This window comes from Callorhinchus milii, unplaced genomic scaffold, assembly GCF_018977255.1.
Source record: "Callorhinchus milii isolate IMCB2004 unplaced genomic scaffold, IMCB_Cmil_1.0 Scaffold28, whole genome shotgun sequence".
NCBI classification, from domain to species: domain Eukaryota; kingdom Metazoa; phylum Chordata; class Chondrichthyes; order Chimaeriformes; family Callorhinchidae; genus Callorhinchus; species Callorhinchus milii.
In genome coordinates this window covers 4019381-4036421 of record NW_024704769.1, presented here as the reverse complement: position 1 = coordinate 4036421, position 17041 = coordinate 4019381, and the positions used below count along the sequence as shown (strand labels likewise).

Here is a 17041-nt window from a genome sequence, read left to right as displayed (position 1 = left end):
ATGATGATGTGATGATGATGATCAGTGAGTGTAGTGACTGTTCTCGCGTTGCAGAGCTCCGTGACAGTAACAGCTCTGCCTGTGGCGGTGCAGTGGGGACCGGAGAGGATTTGCCCCTCTCACACACACACACACACACACACCCGCTCCCTCCTGCCCTGAGGGAGGAGGTCGGGGGCCCGGGGGGGGGAGGCAGGTCGGCCCGCGGGCTTCAGGCCTACCCGCTGTTCCGCCGCCCCCTCCCGCGGCCCCCGGAGCTCGGTCTGATTTATTCCAGCGACAGGATCCTCCCTCCCTCCCTCCCTGCAACCCCGAACCTCACTGCTCCCGGGCTCCCGGGCTCCGGCCCCCTCCCCGGGGTTCCGGCCCGCGGGCCGCACTGACCTGCTCGCGCCTTTTTCCGTTACTGCTTCGGGTTTTCAAACTGTGGCGCGCGAGCGTGTGGCGCGGCGCCTCTGCGCATGCGCGCGTCTTAAAGGGCCAGTCCCTCACCCACACCACACACCCCCCCCCCCCGGCGCTGGTGGGCGGGTAATAACAACAATAATAATAATAATAATCCTTGTATTTGATAAAGAAGCCCCATCACGTCTTCGAGACGTCTCGAAGCGCTTCGCAGGATACACCGTAAAGTGCGGTGGCTGTGTATTTTGTGTGCGAAATGCCCCCCCACCCCCACCCCTGGACTCCGGCCCACCCTCACCGTCCGGCACTGGGTAAATATGATTTCCCGTTGTTCTTAAAAGTTATCTCTGGACGACAGTAGCAATAATAATAACGGACCTCGCGTTTGACGCAGGCGCCCGATCGCGTCTTCGAGACGTCTCAAAGCGCTTCACGGAATACACTGCGAAGCGTAGTGGCTGTGCATTTTGTGGGCGAAAGACGTGGCAGCGTGGATTGCGCACAGCAGCGTCCCCCACACACTGTCGTGGATTGCGCACAGCAGCGTCCCCCACACACTGTCGTGGATTGCGCACAGCAGCGTCCCCCACACACTGTCGTGGATTGCGCACAGCAGTGTCCCCCACACACTGTCGTGGATTGAGTGACCAGATTATTATTTAAAAAAACACATTTTTTATTTCTTTGAAGGGATTATTACTCCCGGAAAAGCGATCCGCCCATCGACTAACAACGAGTGCCTACTTACTGCTCAGGTAAAAAAAAGAGACGCGTGCGTGAAGTAAGAAAACTTGCCCAATGTTTTGCCCCGCCCAGGAATCGAACCTGGTTCCTCTCGCTTGCAAGAGCTCTAACCACTAACCTACAGGACTTCCCCTTTATTTTGGACAGAGAGACAAGTACAAAGAATAGTCAGTATTGCGTTTGTTTCACCATGTATTAAAGTACAGAAATGAGCAGGGTGTAAATATTACACGTGTAATAGATTGGAGTCTCAGTGGGACTGTAAATATTACATATCTATTAAATGATTCCACTCCAATCCCAAGAGATTGAGATCAATGAGTGTGTGTTTATCCTTTGATGCATTCAGTCATTGAAGGACCCATGTCCCTCAGGAGCTTCTGATATTCCATGAGGGCCTGGCTGTACACATCGCGCTGGAGGACGAAGGATCGCAGGAGGTTTATGGGCTCTGCCTGCAGGAGAAGCTCTGGGATCCCAAACTGCTTGGGGAAGGCACGGTTTCCGATCATAAACCTGTGTAGACGCTTCTCATCCAAGCTTTTCCCGAGGAACTTCAGAACGTCCTGGAGCCTCTGCTCCAAGCAACGGTCGTGCCAGTTCATGTAGGGCTGGCTGAGCAGCAGGTGCATGAGGACAGTCTTGAAGAAGTAGGAGGTGAGAACGCTCTTCTTCTCTGTGCTGCTGTAAAGCTTCTCGTTCAGGAAGGTCAGGATCTGAAGGCACTTGAGGTGGCAGCTGTTCTTGGGGAGGCTCTTGGTGATGATCTTGAGGAAGCGAAGCTCGCATACAGCGCAGGACAGGTGCCAGTAGGTACTGGCCAGTGTGGAATCCTTGTGCAGTCGGGGAAATTGGCCACGAGGAAGACGTCTGAGTCCTTGAGGCGCACAGCGGGGAAGACCTTAATGTAGATGTTGCGGCCCGACTGATACTGCAGTTTTAACCCACAGGAGCCAGTGATGTTGTGAAAGGAGAGTTCAAAATCATACTTGTGACACACTTCACTCCAGGCCCTTATGAAGGCAGTCCGGAACCACTTCAATACTTTCTTAGAGTCCAGGTACCACTCTGAACACACGATGGAAGCCAGGGCGTTGGTGTGCTGGAGCTCACGTTCAAACTTCTTGCTGTGGATGAGACACAGAACCTCTCCGTCGAGCTCAGAGCTCTTGCAGACGCAGCTCACCTCCTCGTTGCCCGGGCTGATCATAAGAATCCGTCCGTAACTCTGCTTGTCTGACGGGATGTCGCAACAACAGATCTCGGGCTTAAAGGTGTAGCCATCTTGAATTAAAATGGGCGCCAGGACATCGTACACAGAGGGGGTCTTGCAACCCCATTTCTCAAACTGACTGCCAATGCCGATGCAGTCCTCCACAATCGTCTCGGAGTTCCACTGGCACATGTTCCTGCAGGCTTGCAAGAGATTGTCCACAAAAGCTTCTACGAACTCGCAAGTCTGAGGTGGCTCCCGGTTGGCCTCCTTAACGCACTTGTAAAAGTCATCCAGCACGGGTCTTTCCGGAATGTTCAGGATGTTGCAGTAAAGCCTTTGAGGAGCCTCGTTCTCGTCCTCTTCCTCGCTGTTGCACTCTGGTATGTTGTCCTGCCGCGTGTCCTGCCTCCACAGCTCCAGGAACAGAATGGTCACCATGAGAAGGATATTCCAGGTGTTCCAGTTCAGGTGGGTTCGTTTCTCTCCCTTCACCATGGCATTGCCCTTCATCTGAGAGTCGTGTCTGCTTTCCACGTCCACTGCTTTCTGGAGCCGCTCCATCTCCAACTTGTACTGTTGTTCCTGCTCCTGCATCTTGACGAGCACCTCCTCATACTCAACCTCATCGCTCAGCAGGCGGGGGTGGTACATGCTTCCCGTGATCACCAGGAGACACACGCTCGCTACCCCTAATAATCCAGGCATCCTGGCAAACAAACAGTCACACTCCCATCAGGGGCAGCACTTCTGTACCCATGTCAACCTGCCCGCTCCCTCCGCTCAGCGGGCGCTGGCCCGCTCCATGTCCCCCGCCCGTCCCTCCCGTCCCACCATCGTCGGTTTTGCCTCAAGTCTCTCTGCCCCCACCCTTTGAAACTCCATCCCACAGTCCCCTCCCCCTGGTCCCCTCCCTCGCCTCCCTCTCAAGACCCTCCTCTTCGACCGCACCTTCGGCCACCCTCCCAGTAGCGAGGCGGGGGCAGTAATTCAGGGCGTCAGAGCTGGGTTTGCGGTGCTGGTTTTAATGGACGGTGGCGGTGTTTGGGGGTGCTGGTCTCGGGGCAGAGGAGCTGGGCTTCGGGGCTGCAGAAAGCAGTTTTGGGGGCGCGAGGGCTTGTTGGTCGCCGGGTGCAGGTTCTGGTTTAGGGGTCGGAGGGGCCGGTTTGGGGGAGAGGGGGCTGGTGCTGGGGGTGGGTGACGGGACTGGATTGGGGGACAGTGCCAGTTTTGGGCGCGGCCTGCCTTGATACCCTCACCTGACAAAAGTAAGTGGATAATATTAAAAAAGAAAGCTCACAGGTTTCCTCAGAGATCTAACTTATTTTCCTTTCACTTTTCTCAGGATGCTTCTGTGGCCTGGGATTGATTTACGGCAATAAATCGTGCACCATGCCTCCAATCACCTTCCAGGACCTTCCACTAAACATCTACATGGTGATATTTGGGACTGGAATCTTCGTGTTTGTGCTCAGCCTGATATTCTGCTGTTACTTTATCAGGTAACGTCCCCCAATCCATTAGTGGAGCCCTGTAGAGTAGTGGTTAGAGCACTCGCCTCACGAGCGAGAGGACCCTGAACAGGACAAAACGTTAGGCAAGTCTCCTTACTCTACTCGGCTGTTAGTCGATCAGATCGCTTATGGAGATGTAATAATCTTTCTCGGGGTAATAATCCTTAAAAGAAAGGGGTCGGTCACTCAATCCACAACTGTTTGTGGGGCACTGCTGTTTTATGCAGTTGTGTGGAACCAGCGATAAGTGTGACCAGTTGTGCAGCCTTTGCCTGTCAGCCTGGGAGCTGTGTGAGAGGAGGTACCACCACATCCATCCATCCCACTGGGCTATATCCAGCGACTCCCTCACACCAAATGTTATTTATACACTAACGCTAGCAATGTGTTCAGCAATCAGATGGCAGGAAATTGCTATTGTCTATAAGAAAAGTTCTACTGACAGCTCCTGTTAACTGTCTCAGTGCGCAATGGAGGCTTCAGAGAGTAACTCAGGGACACAACCACACACCGTCCTTCAGCACAGCACCAGAACTGATGGCAAGAACAACAGCAAGTTACATTTGTAGATGCCTTTCACGTCAGGAATGGTTAGCAAGCGAGAGGACCCGGGTTCGATTCCCAGGCAAGGCAAAACCTTAGGAGAGTTTCCTTCCTAGAGTTATGCACCTCTGTTATAGAGGGGTAATAATCCCTTCCAAAAAACAGAATAATAATTTGGTCACTCAATCCAAGACAGTTTGTGGGACCCTGTTGTGCGCAATTGGCTGTCGCATTTCTCCCACAAAATATACAGTCACCACACTTTACAGTATATTCTGTGAATCGCTTTGAGACGTCTCGACGACGTGATAAGACGCTATGGATTCAAATGCAAGGATTATTACTATTGTTGTTGCCACTGGAGGTGAAATGTCAGCTTGGCTCAGTTGGTAAGCCACAGATACTCTGTAGTTTCCCGCCCTCACAGAGTTAAAGGTACGATTTTGATTCCTTTCCTGTGGGATTATTGGACATCCTGTGTTGGCGGTGGGGAACATGCTGTACAGACTTCTGGAGTGCTGGAAATTTGAACATATCCTGTAGATTAAGTACAATTTCCTCCAGTGAACAATCATGGCTAGATACTGTAAGCTGCTGTCACACTGTGAAGGTTTATTTTGGGCTGTTATAAGGGAAGGATTTGCCTCACACTCATTCTGCCGCTGCGAGGGAGGCTTCATCAATGGCACTTTGCTTAAAGCGACATGAGATTCTGTTCCAAAATGAAAATAGCTCAATGTAATGACACTTGTGCTTGTGTGTGTCTGTGAGGCTTTGTGTGTGTGTCAGCCCGGCGCAGTGGTAGCGCTCTCTCTCTCTCTCTCTCTCGCCTCTGAGTCAGAAGATTGTGGGTTCGAGCCCCCCACATCGGGACTTGGAATCACAGTCTTAGCTGACGCTCCAATGTAGCGCTGAGGGGTGTTGCATTGTCGGAGACGCAGCCGTCCTTCGGATGAAATGTTAAACCTCACTCCCCGTCTGTGCTCTGTTCAGGTGGACATTAAAGATCCTGCGACGCTATTGGAAACGAGAACGTTTCTCTCTCTCTCTCTCTCTCTCTCTCCCCCCCAGTGTCCTGGCTGACAGTGCCCCAGATAAAATTGGTCACTCACTTCACGGCTGTTTGTGGACGCTGCTGTGTGCAACTGACTGCTGCGTTTCATCCACAATATACAGAGTAACTGCGCTTTACAGCGTGTCCTGTGAAGCGCTTTGAAATGTCTCTGCAATGTAATAAGGTGCTATGTCAATGCAAGGATTATTATTATTAGATGTGTGTGGGTGTAGTTTCTGACGCTCAGAGACGCACAATCGCCGCTCTCTGTGGTCAGTTCCCAGTGTTGTCAGCTCTTGTGGGCCATCTGGTTTAGGGAGGTTGTTGCAAGTTCCATTTCAGTTGCTCACGGTTGGGTAACTAACCATCTGTTTCTTCTCTTTGCAGTAAACTGCGACATCAAGCGCAGAACGAGAGATTTGGATATAAAGAGGTAAAAGAGAACTGCATCTTTTTGTCACCTTTGTCACTGTGGAATCCTGTAGCCCAGTAGTTATAGCGCTCGCCTCGCAAGCGAGAGGACCTGGGTTCAATTCCCAGGCACAGCGAAACTTTAGGCAAGTTTCCTTACTCTACACACACGCCTCTGTATACCCAGCAGTAAGGAGGAACCCGGTTATTAGTTGATTGACGGATCGCTTTTCCGGAGGTAATAATCCCTTCAAAAAGTAATAATAATTTGATCACTCAATCCACGACTGCTTGTGGGACACTGCTGAGCGCAATTGGGTGCCACGTTTCACCCACAAAATATAGTCAATTCACTTTACAGTATATCCTGTGAAGACGGGATGAGGTGCTATATCAAATGCAAGGATTATTATTATTATCCTCCTCACTAACCTTCCTTTCCTTGCAGGTTATAATCAGAGGAGACGCTAAAAAGCTGAATTTGCATGGGGTAAGTCTCACTGTTACTGTATGAGCTTCACAGACCAGCTAAGGCAACATAGCCTTATTCCCAACATTCACACTACAATTTAGTGCTACTGACATGGTCTACAGTCAAACCCCTTTAGACAACTAACCACCTCCCATCAGTGTAGCAATCTCATCCTGGAACAGCCCAGACAGACTTTGCATAATAAACCACCGGGCAGAGCGCAACCTTAGGGAAATTTCCTTACTCGGCATACACGCCTCTGTTTGCAGTAAGTAGGAACCCAGTTGTTAGTTGATTGCTGGATCGCTTTTCTCTCTTCAGCAACCACCTGTGCACCCCAACAAGTGACCACTCTTTGATAGTCCTTTCACACCTTGAGCCTTGGTTTCGCCCACAGAAAAGTACACAGTCACTACACTTTACAATATATTCTGTGAAGTGCTTTGAGACGTCTCGAAGACGTGATAAAGCACTGTATCAAATGCAAGGATTATTATTATTTGATGTGCGGCTGTGTTCGAGATCGGATTTGCTTTTTGTGTCTCCCTGCAGCAGACTTGTGCCGTTTGCTTAGAAGATTTCAAGACTAAGGAGGAGCTGGGGGTGTTACCGTGCAAACACGCCTTCCACAGGAAGTGAGTAACCTTCATTCGCTCAGCACCGCTGTCGTAGTGGCCTTTATACATTGCTCTGTGTTCAGCCTATGGCTGACTAACAAGCCTCGTGTCTGTGGGTGTGTACATTTGTCCACTTAATGGGCGCTGGCCTGCTCAATGTCCCCCACTTGCCCGCCCCAACATCGGTGGTTGGGCCTTCAGCATCTCTGCCCCCACCCTTTGGAACTCCAACCCACAGTCCCTCCCCCTAGCCCCCCTCCCTTTCCTTGTCTCAATGCCTCGTCTTCGACCAAACGTGCCTTCAGCCACCCTCCTACCCCCACCCTCACTGCCCTCCACCCCTCCTGATCCCAACCTCCAGCTCGGGTCCAAATTCCTGACCGTCCAGCGCCTCGGGACATCCTCTTGACATGAAAAGCACCGTGTAAATGTCATTTGTTGTTGTTGTCTCTGTACAGGGCACATTGCCTGTGCTCAGCATCTCACTGTACAGGGACACATTGCCTGTGCTCAGCATCTCACTGTACAGGGTCACGTTGCCTGTGCTCAGCATCTCACTGTACAGGGTCACGTTGCCTGTGCTCAGCATCTCACTGTACAGGGTCACGTTGCCTGTGCTCAGCATCTCACTGTACAGGGACACATTGCCTGCACTCAGGATGTTGCTCTGTACAGTGTCACATGCTACAATAATGGAGATGTTGATAGCAATTAATTCTGTACGGATTAGTCTACAACAGTGTGTGGAAGCTTGGGGAACCTCTAGATCAAAAGTTGTCTGGTTCTTCCCAATGCTACACAACACTGCCTTACTGTTCACATTGTGCCTACAGGTGTCTGGTGAAGTGGCTGGAGATCCGCTGTGTGTGTCCCATGTGCAATAAGCCGATCGCTGGAGGAGCTGAACAGCAGCAGGCTATAGGCACTCTCCTGGATGAATTGGTTTGACACAAGACAAACAAACACAGGCGAAAACAAAAGAGGTTTGGGGGAAGCCAAGATTTTCTATTTTTTTACCTTTGCGATTTGTCAGCTGACTGACTGACTGACTGAAGCCGTGAGCATTTTGTGGCACCGCATCGACTGTGTGTCTGTCACTGCAGCAACGCACGCACACCCAGCAATGTACCTCTTTCCTTCACATCCTCCCAACGAGAGTCAGTGACTGGGGTGGCTGGGGTTCAATGGTATGTCTCTGCTTAAGCTTTTTATTATGAGCAACACTTAAAAGTCACAGAACATTGACGTGGCCACTGTCCGCACATAATGTGAGCCCTGAACACACAGACACAAAACACACGGTATACACACGTCACATTGCATGTACACATACATACCCACACACTTCTTTTGGTCCGACGGTTGTCTGACACATGCGGAAACCCATCAGTATCCAAACCCAACTGGACATGTGAGTATTACACCTTTTACCCACTGACATGTACACACAACTACACAGTCCTGTACACAAACTGTATGATCCTTCCTGAACACTCAGTGACTGAAAAGACCACATACATAGATCTCTGCTGATGCAGTCAAACGCTAACCAAAATCTCAGAGAGGCCAGTGAATGGTGAAGCTGCTTTAAGTAACTACTTCGAGGAGAGAGGCTGCAGTGCATGGAATGCTGTTATGGATCATGTTCCTCTGATATCCAATTACAGCACTTATACATTACCCACAGGAGCACCAGAGCCAAATGCTTTGTGAGCACCAATATGTTAACAAACTCCCACTCCGCACTCTCCCTAACGATTTTTAATACATTTTAGGGAGGAATTCTTGCCTAATAGTGTGCTGGCACAATTTGAAAAGTGATCTAAATATAGTTATATCTCCCTATTGTAATACAAGAGCAAAATATCCCCCTGAGGAATTAAATTGTCTCACTCAGAGCAGACGGAACAAAGTTCTGCTTTTGGTTCTTGTGGGGAATGGAAACAGTACACGTGAGGTTAGGGGAGGTTGCAACAGAATATTGTATTTACAGTCTAGAAAATCAATGGTGACTCTGACCTGGGAGTCCTGCACAGACTTGGACCTGTATAAAATATTGCATGCTGTGCTGGGTCATTCAGGGTGTGGAAGGCTGGACTTGGAAGAAGAAGGTACTGGTTTGGGATCCCAGTGCCTCAATCACTGTTTCATTAGTACTAAAATGTTTGACAATATCAATCCTGGTGGAGCCAAGTGGGTCCACAGTATCAGTGATGTTGATTGAAGGTTGTAGGACGTCTTCCCTTGAATTGTGGGGTGATCTAATTGAGGTATTTGAAATGATAATGTGATTCATTCAATAGGGTAGCTGCAGAGAAACTATTTCCTTTGGTGGGTGGGGGGAATCCAGAACAAGGGGGTATCATCTTAAAATTAGAGCTAGGCCATTTAGGATCGAAATCAGAAAGTATTTTTTCACGCAAACTCTAGTGGAAATCTAGAACTCTCCCCCCCAAAAAAGGCTGGGGATTATGGCTGGATCCATTCACATTTTCAAAACTGAGATGGAGAGATGTTTGCTAGGTCAGGTTATCGAGAGATATGGGGCAAAGACAGGCAATTGGAGTTGAGGTACAGATCAGCCATGATCTAATAGAATGGTGGAACAGGCTCAAGGGTCTGAATGGCCTCCTCCAGTTCCTGTGTTCCCCATGTGAAAGGCGTTATACAAATATAATTTGGTGTTGACGGCCAGCCTGCTGGTTCATTATTGGGAGATGCAGAGACGTCACAAATCCTGCAATGGTTAAATGTGCCTAGCTGGACAATGTAGAGAAATGTACCAGTGCCTTGCTACTGGTAGACTGCACGGTTATACCATTATTATACAAGATATTTATAGTATTTTGTTCACGGTTACTAGACTGTTCTTTGTATATTTGGAAGGAATCCCCACAGCTGCCGGTTTCTTTGTAGAGGGGATTTCTTTGGTTGTAAAATACATTTTTAATAAATGCCTCCAGTATGCTTTATCACTGTCCTCGTAACCTGCTACAAGATCCTGGAGGGATGGAGGGCACCGAGGGTGGGGGGTAGGAGGGTGACCGAAGGCGCGGTTGAAGAGGAGGGAGGGAGACGGGCGGAGGGTCTGCGGGATGGCTTTGGGATCCAGATTTTTTTTATTTGTTTATTTGTGGAGTCCTGTAGCTCAGTGGTTAGAGCACTCGCTTTGCAAGTGAGAGACCTGAGTTCAATCCCAGGCAGAGGGCGAAACCTCGGGCAAGTTTCCTTACTCCACACAGAGCCTAATAATAATCCCTCCAAAACCAAAAACAATAATAAATTGGTCATTTTCAATCCACGACTGTTTGTGGGACATTGCTGTGCGCAATTGGCTGCCGCGTTCGCCCACAAATATACAGTCACTTCACTTTACAGTGTGTTCTGTGAAGCGCTTTGGGACGTCCTCCCGACGTGAAAAGCGCTATATCAAATGCGAGGATTATTATTATTATTAATCGGTCGGGTCAGTCTGACACACGGGGGAGTCCATGACATTAGTTTAAGAGTCTCCAAATCAGACTGAGACAGTCCCAGTGGTGCACATGGCCATTGCCACCACCTGAGTGTGTGTGAGAGGGGGGGACACGCGCATGCGCTCTCGGCGACAAGCGATTGAGTGCGCATGCGCCGCGCGGTGACGTCACCCACCCACATTTGCATACACTGACCGGGACGGAGCCGCCAAAGGCCAAAAAACGACCAAACGAGAATCAGAAGAAACGATTTAAGCCTCAGGGCCACTGGGAGGGAGGGGTCCGATCCGGTCACATCGGTAAACCGGGTACCCAGGTGGCAGTCACCGGGACCTAAAGGGGGGCCGTGACCAGGTTTAGCGGTGGTGAGTGCGGCTGCGCAGCGATCCTTCTGGTTCAGTCACGTGATGAGTGGGTCACTCACGCGTCTGCGTGACATGTGCCGTCCCTTCAAGTTACGACTTGGGCACAGAACCCGTCTGACACCTGAACCACATGTGCACAGTGTGTACACACGTACACCACACACATGTACATACACCACACACAGGTACATAGACCACACACATGTACATCCTAATACACACACACACATGTACATCCTAATCCACACAATACATACACCACACACATGTACACTAAACACACACACACTGCACACACATTTACACCCCATACACACAGTACGTACACAGATACACTACACACATATATACCCCATACATGTATGTGCGCCTGTAGACACACACTACAGGAACACACACACAGGAAATCTGCAGCGAGTCAGGAAGCGGCGCTGCTCCAGGTTCCCTCTGTTGTTTGCTGAAGGTATTGTAGTTACTGTATTTCCAGCAAAACTGCTGATGCTGTACCCGCAATGGCAACGGAAAGTGAAACAGCCGTCTGTGTGTGTGTGTCTGTCTGTGTGTGTGTGTGTGTCTGTCTGTGTGTGTGTCTGTCTGTGTGTGTCTGTCTGTGTGTCTGTGTGTGTCTGTCGGTGTGTGTCTGTCTGTGTGTGTGTCTGTCTGTGTGTGTGTGTGTCTGTGTGTGTGTGTGTCTGTATGTGTGTGTCTGTCTGTGTGTGTGTCTGTGTGTGTCTGTCTGTGTGTCTGTGTGTGTGTCTGTCTGTCTGTGTGTGTCTGTCTGTGTCTGTGTGTGTGTGTGTCTGTCTGTGTGTGTGTGTGTGTGTCTGTGTGTGTGTGTCTGTCTGTGTGTCTGTCTGTGTGTGTGTGTGTCTGTGTGTGTGTCTGTGTTTACACTGAAGTTAAAGGTCTCCAATTGCACTTTTCTTTGCCCTTTTACACCATTAATTATCCCTCTGATTTATTCAATGTATTGAATTGACATTCATCGATTATACGTGACGGTAGCGCCGCCCTGTGGGCGGACTGCGGTACTGCGGCACCGGGTGCAGCGCCGCGTGTGTCTGCGGGTTGAACACAGCGCCGTGTGGCGCGGTGGTGAGTTCGCAGCGCCGCCCTGTGGAGGCGCCGCGGCATCGCACCCTGATCCGCCAGGGGGTGGGTTTTGCAGCGCCGCCCGGTGGAGGCGCCGCGGTACCGCAGGGCGGTTGCGCGCAGCGCCGCCCGGCGGACAGACCGCGGTACTGCCGGCACAGCCCCTCGCGAGAGGTTGGCTCGTCACTTCCGGGCAGCACGTGGGGCAGTGAGAGAGGGACAGAGAGAGTGACACAGAGAGTGACAGAGAGGGACACAGAGAGTGACAGAGAGGGACACAGAGAGGGACACAGAGAGTGACAGAGAGGGACACAGAGAGGAGCCGCCATGCAACACGATGATGTGAGTCTGTCCGACCCTAAATATACTTCATGTTATAGTTCATTGTAAATCATTTGAGTGAAGAGACACAGAGTGTGTGAGAGAGAGAGAGAGAGAGAGAGAGAGAAAGTGTGTGAGAGAGTGAATGTGTGTGTGTGTGTGTGTGTGTGAGTGCACTCAGTTCAGATAGAGATGTCCCTTCCCCCCACACACCCCCACACACACACACCCCCACACACACACACACCCACACACACACACACACACACACCCACACACACACACACACACCCCCACACACACCCCCACACACACACACACACCCCCACACACACACCCACACACACACCCCCCACACACACACCCCCACACACACACACACACACACACACCCCCACACACATACCCCCACACACACCCACACACACACACACACCCCCACACACACCCCCACACACACACACACCCCCACACACACCCCCCACACGCACACACCCCACACACACACCCCCACACACACACACACATAACCCCCACACACCCCCACACACACACACACACACACACTAACCCTATCCCCTGACCCCCTGTGACTGTTATCTGTGACTGTGATCTGGTGTCTGATTCTCTCCCTCTCCCTCTCTCCCTCTCTCTCTCTCTCCCTCTCCCCCTCTCTCTCTCTCCCTCTCTCCCTCTCTCTCTCCCTCTCTCTCTCTCCCCCCTCTCCCTCTCTCTCTCTCCCCTCTCCCTCTCTCCCCCTCTCTCTCTCTCCCTCTCTCCCTCTCTCTCTCTCTCTCTCTCCCTCTCTCTCTCTCCCTCTCCAGGTGATTTGGGACGTTATCGGAAACAGACAGTTCTGTTCGTACAAAGTGAAGTAAGTTGTGGTATTCCTGGGACCCGGGAAGGAGCTGTGGTTTAATAATAAAATAATAGTGACCTTTACAGGTGATACAGCGCCTTATCGTGTGGTTGAGACGCCTCAAAGCGCTTCACAGGAGTCCTGTAGCTCAGTGGTTAGAGCACTCGCTTTGCAAGTGAGAGACCTGAGTTCAATTCCAGACAGAGGGCGAAACCTTGGGCAAGTTTCCTTACTCCACACAGAGCCTAATAATAATCCCTCCAAAACCAAAACAATAATAAATTGGTCATTTTCAATCTACGACTGTTTATGGGACATTGCTGTGCGCAATTGGCTGCCGCGTTCGCCCACAAATATACAGTCAATTCACTTTACAGTGTGTTCTGTGAAGCGCTTTGGGATGTCCTCCCGACGTGAAAAGCGCTATATCAAATGCAAGGATTATTAGGATATATCGCATCTTCAGGTCGCGTCTGAAGACTTCCCTCTTCTAACCGAGCCCGCGGTCGCCTCCTCCCGGCTCAGCGTCGGTCTCCACCACTGTCAAGCGCTCCAGGACGCTGCCCTGCGTGAGGGGCACAATGTAAATAATATATGAAGGTGTATGTGTATGGGGTCTATATAAGTGCAAGTTGTTGTTGGTTGGGGTTCAACCCCTGGACTTCCTTTTTCCCTTCAGAACAAAGACGCAGAGTTTCTGCCGGAACGAGTACAATCTCACGGGGATGTGTAACCGCTCATCCTGTCCCCTCGCAAACAGCCAGTACGCCACGGTCAGGGAGGAGAAAGGTGAGAGACAGCGGCGAGGGGGGGGGGGGGGGTGGTACTGTGTATGTACTGTGTGTGTGTACTGTGTGTGTGTACTGACCGGGTTTGCGTTGTGGTTGAACAATAGCGAATGTGCTGTGTGTGTGTCAGTGCCCTGAGATGTCCTCCCGACAGACGTGAAAGGCGCTGTGTACATTTGATGTGTTGTGTGTGTGTGTCGCAGGTCAGTGCTTCCTGTACATGAAGGTGATAGAGAGAGCCGCGTTTCCAGCTCGGATGTGGGAGAGAGTGAGTATGGAGCATCGCTCCCTCCCCCCCCCCCGCGCGTCTCATCCAAAGGATGGCGTCTCCGACAATGCAACACCCCCCAGCGCACCAGTCAGCTTAGACTGTGTGATTACAAGTCCCGATGTGGGGGGGTTTGAACCCACAACCTCCTGACGACATAATGCTCACCCTGGAGGGGGGGTGGGGGGGGGGGTTGGAGTCTGGGAACCCGTCTCTTCTTTTGCCGCCGTAAAGCCACGTATTGGCCGCTATTTCGCGGCTAATCCTGCGCCGGAATGTTCCGCAGGTGAAGCTGAGCAAGAACTACGAGAAAGCTCTGGAGCAGATCGACGAGAACCTGATCTACTGGCCTCGCTTCCTCCGACACAAGTGCAAACAGCGCTTCACCAAGATCACCCAATACCTCATCCGCATCCGCAAACTCACCCTGAAACGCCAGTAAGGACAAAGCTTCACAGCCGGACGGACACGCGCGGAAACCCGGCTCCGTGATTAACAGTCACAAACCCCAACGGGCATCTCATCACACACGTGGAAATCCCAGAGATGGATTGCTGGGATGGAATGAGCACTCGCACTCACTCTCGGGGTTGACGGGGAGGTGTGGGGGGGGCTGCAGAGCCGGGCAGAGTGGGGACTAACTGTTTGCGTCTCTCTTTGTAGGAGGAAACTGGTGCCTTTAAGCAAGAAGGTGGAGCGACGTGACCAGCGCAGAGAGGTCTGTTTGGGTGTATTTGTGAGGGGGGGGTGGGGGGGGACGGACGGACGGTCTGAGACTTGGCAGTGCCTGTGAGCTGAGGCTGTGTGTGTTGGGTGGGGGGGGGGGGCGGAGAGGGGATTGTGGAGGTTCAGGGTTGATGTCTGACCTGGTGTCTGGTGTTTTGTTTCAGGAGAAGGCGCTGATCGCAGCTCAGTTGGACAACGCCATTGAGAAGGAATTACTGGACAGACTGAGACAGGGAACGGTGAGGAACCTGAACCCCAACACCTTGAACTGCAGTGGGGGGGGGGAGGGGGGGGGGGGTGCCTGATCACACAGTTGAGACGTCTCAAAGCGCTTCACAGAATAGCACGGACAGTGAATTGACTGTACATTCTGTGGACAAAACGCGGCAGCCAATTGTGAGCAGTGTCTATATTGAGTGACCATGTTTTTTTTTTACTGGACGGGCAGGGATTTGGACCCGAGCTGGGAGTTGGGATCAGGAGGGGTGGAGGGCAGGGCAGGGAGGGTGGGGGTAGGAGGGCGACCGAAGGCGCGGTCAAAGGGGAAAGTCTTGAGACGGGAGGAGCAAACTCGTGGGAGGACTTTAAAGGCGAGGACAAGGATTCTTGTTGCTAATGTCTCTCTCTCTCTCTCTCTCTCTGTAGTATGGAGATATTTACAACTTCCCGGTTCACGCCTTTGACAAAGCTCTGCAGCAACAGGACGAGGAGAGCGAGACAGACTCGGAAGAAGAGGAGGAGGAGGAGGATGCGGTGAGCGACGTTTTAATAATAATAAAATTTGAGATTTGTCACGAGCCAGGACACCAGTCATAGGAACCGTACGAGGCCATTCAGCGCCTCGAGCCTATTCCGCCATTCTATTAGATCGTGGCTGATCTGTACCTGAACTCCAATGACCCGCCTTTGCCCCGTATCCCCTGATACCCTGAGCTGACAAACATCTGGACAATGTGAATGGATCCAGTCATAATCCACAGCCTTTTGGGTGAGGGAGAGAGAGTTCCAGACTCCCATTGGCCTTTGTGTGTAAAGTCCTGCACAATCTGATGTCCCTGAACGTGAACACATACACACAAGGTGTGGGCTGTATGTATGTGTGCATACGTGTCTGCCTGTGTGTACACGTTATGTATATGCAGGCGTGACAGGGAGGTATTTTCTGTGTGGCTGTTTCTAAACTGTTCCCCCCCCCCCCCAACCCCCTTTCTCTCTCTCTCTCTCTCTCTCAGGATGTTGGACAAGTGGAATACGTAGAAGGTGATGAGCTGGAGGAAAGTGACCTGAGTGACTTTGAGGTAAGCAAGAGCCCTTGTCCGTCAGTCCGCCCCTCCCAGCGCTGAAGGTTTAACGTTGCATCCAACATGTACATCTCTCGCTCGTTACCGAGGGGGCTCGGCGCGTCTCAACAGCTACAACACATTACATTTACACGTCGTGTCTCACATCAGGAGAACGTCCCAGGGCCCTGGACAGTCAGGGATTTGGACCCGAGGGGGGTTGGGGGTTGGGGGTTGGGATCAGTAGGGGGTGGAGGCCGGGGAGGTTGACCGAAGCCCTGGTTGAAGAGGAGGGTCTTGAAACGGACCTTGAGGGAGGGGCCGAGGCGAAGGGACTGTGCGATTCCTGACTGTCCAGCACCTTGGAACGTCCGCCCAACGCGAAAGGCGCTTGTGAATGTCGCGGTGTTACGGCCGGAGCCACGTCTCAGAGGTTAACGACGGGGGGGAAACTTGTGCCCCTCAGGAAATGGACAAAGTGCGGGCGGACGGGAAGGAGGAGGAGATGGAGACGGAAGTTGCCGGAAGGAGGTCGTCGAAGGGGAAGACGCCGGTGAAGGGCGGGGCCCGCTTCAAACGCAGCTTTGTGGAGATCGAGTACGAGCGAGAGACGGAGTCTGAGCCGGCGGCAAAGGCACGGAGCACGTGAGGAGCCGGCGGCGGCGCAGACACCGAGACTCCATCACAACAGCCAAGTCACACCACGAGAGAGAGAGACACCATTCCTCTGGACAGTAAATCAGCTTTGCTGAAGTCAGTCAGTCAGTTTATTATTATTATTATCATCATCGTGTTGTGTTTCAGGGTCTTCAGGGAGTAATTATTGTTGTTATTAATATTCCCGCCTGGTTTTCGGAGCGCCCTCCCATCGTGCCGCCCCTCCAGCCCGGGCT

At 51.6% G+C, this 17041-nt stretch overlaps 3 protein-coding genes and 1 non-coding gene across 5 annotated transcripts; 3 read left to right on the top strand and 1 right to left on the bottom strand.

Moving 5' to 3' along the window:
• Positions 1–1057: 1057 nt before the first annotated feature.
• On the bottom strand, positions 1058–3248 carry LOC103187785 (ITPRIP like 1). The gene is given in 2 exon segments (XM_007907436.2): positions 1058–1994; positions 1997–3248. Coding segments are annotated over 2 exon segments (1590 nt in total). The 5' UTR covers positions 3071–3248; the 3' UTR covers positions 1058–1478.
• A 424-nt stretch (positions 3249–3672) lies between these two features.
• On the top strand, positions 3673–9562 carry LOC121851033 (RING finger protein 122-like). Of its 2 annotated transcripts, none has more exons than XM_042344506.1 (5): positions 3673–3864; positions 5861–5906; positions 6333–6374; positions 6909–6991; positions 7807–9562. In XM_042344506.1, exons 1-5 carry the CDS (start codon positions 3755–3757, stop codon positions 7919–7921), a joined length of 396 nt encoding a protein of 131 aa, XP_042200440.1. In that variant the 5' UTR covers positions 3673–3754; the 3' UTR covers positions 7922–9562. The 2 variants fall into 2 exon arrangements, with proteins under 2 accessions (XP_042200440.1, XP_042200441.1); XM_042344507.1 differs by lacking the exon at positions 3673–3864 and adding an exon at positions 4988–5157.
• A 1272-nt stretch (positions 9563–10834) lies between these two features.
• Positions 10835–10934, top strand: LOC121851068. The gene has a single exon (XR_006085825.1). It is a non-coding gene; the product is annotated as a small nucleolar RNA U13 (small nucleolar RNA).
• Positions 10935–12174: 1240 nt separating this feature from the next.
• On the top strand, positions 12175–16901 carry LOC103187784 (MAK16 homolog (S. cerevisiae)). Its single transcript, XM_042344496.1, has 10 exons — positions 12175–12248; positions 13052–13101; positions 13766–13875; positions 14078–14142; positions 14429–14580; positions 14806–14860; positions 15033–15107; positions 15514–15621; positions 16101–16166; positions 16615–16901. Exons 1-10 carry the CDS (start codon positions 12234–12236, stop codon positions 16795–16797), a joined length of 879 nt encoding a protein of 292 aa, XP_042200430.1. The 5' UTR covers positions 12175–12233; the 3' UTR covers positions 16798–16901.
• The last annotated feature ends 140 nt before the right edge of the window (positions 16902–17041 follow it).

What these genes read in the sequence shown, in the direction of transcription:
- LOC103187784 (XM_042344496.1), top strand. An exon ending in TTCTGTTCGTACAAAGTGAA is followed by an intron (nt 13,102 to 13,765) that starts GTAAGTTGTGGT and finishes TTTTCCCTTCAG; the next exon opens with AACAAAGACGCAGAGTTTCT. An exon ending in GTGACCTGAGTGACTTTGAG is followed by an intron (nt 16,167 to 16,614) that starts GTAAGCAAGAGC and finishes TGTGCCCCTCAG; the next exon opens with GAAATGGACAAAGTGCGGGC.
- LOC121851033 (XM_042344506.1), top strand. Translation starts at nt 3,755, where the DNA reads ATGCCTCCAATCACCTTCCAGGACCTTCCACTAAACATCTACATGGTG. An exon ending in AGAGATTTGGATATAAAGAG is followed by an intron (nt 5,907 to 6,332) that starts GTAAAAGAGAAC and finishes CTTTCCTTGCAG; the next exon opens with GTTATAATCAGAGGAGACGC. An exon ending in AAACACGCCTTCCACAGGAA is followed by an intron (nt 6,992 to 7,806) that starts GTGAGTAACCTT and finishes TTGTGCCTACAG; the next exon opens with GTGTCTGGTGAAGTGGCTGG.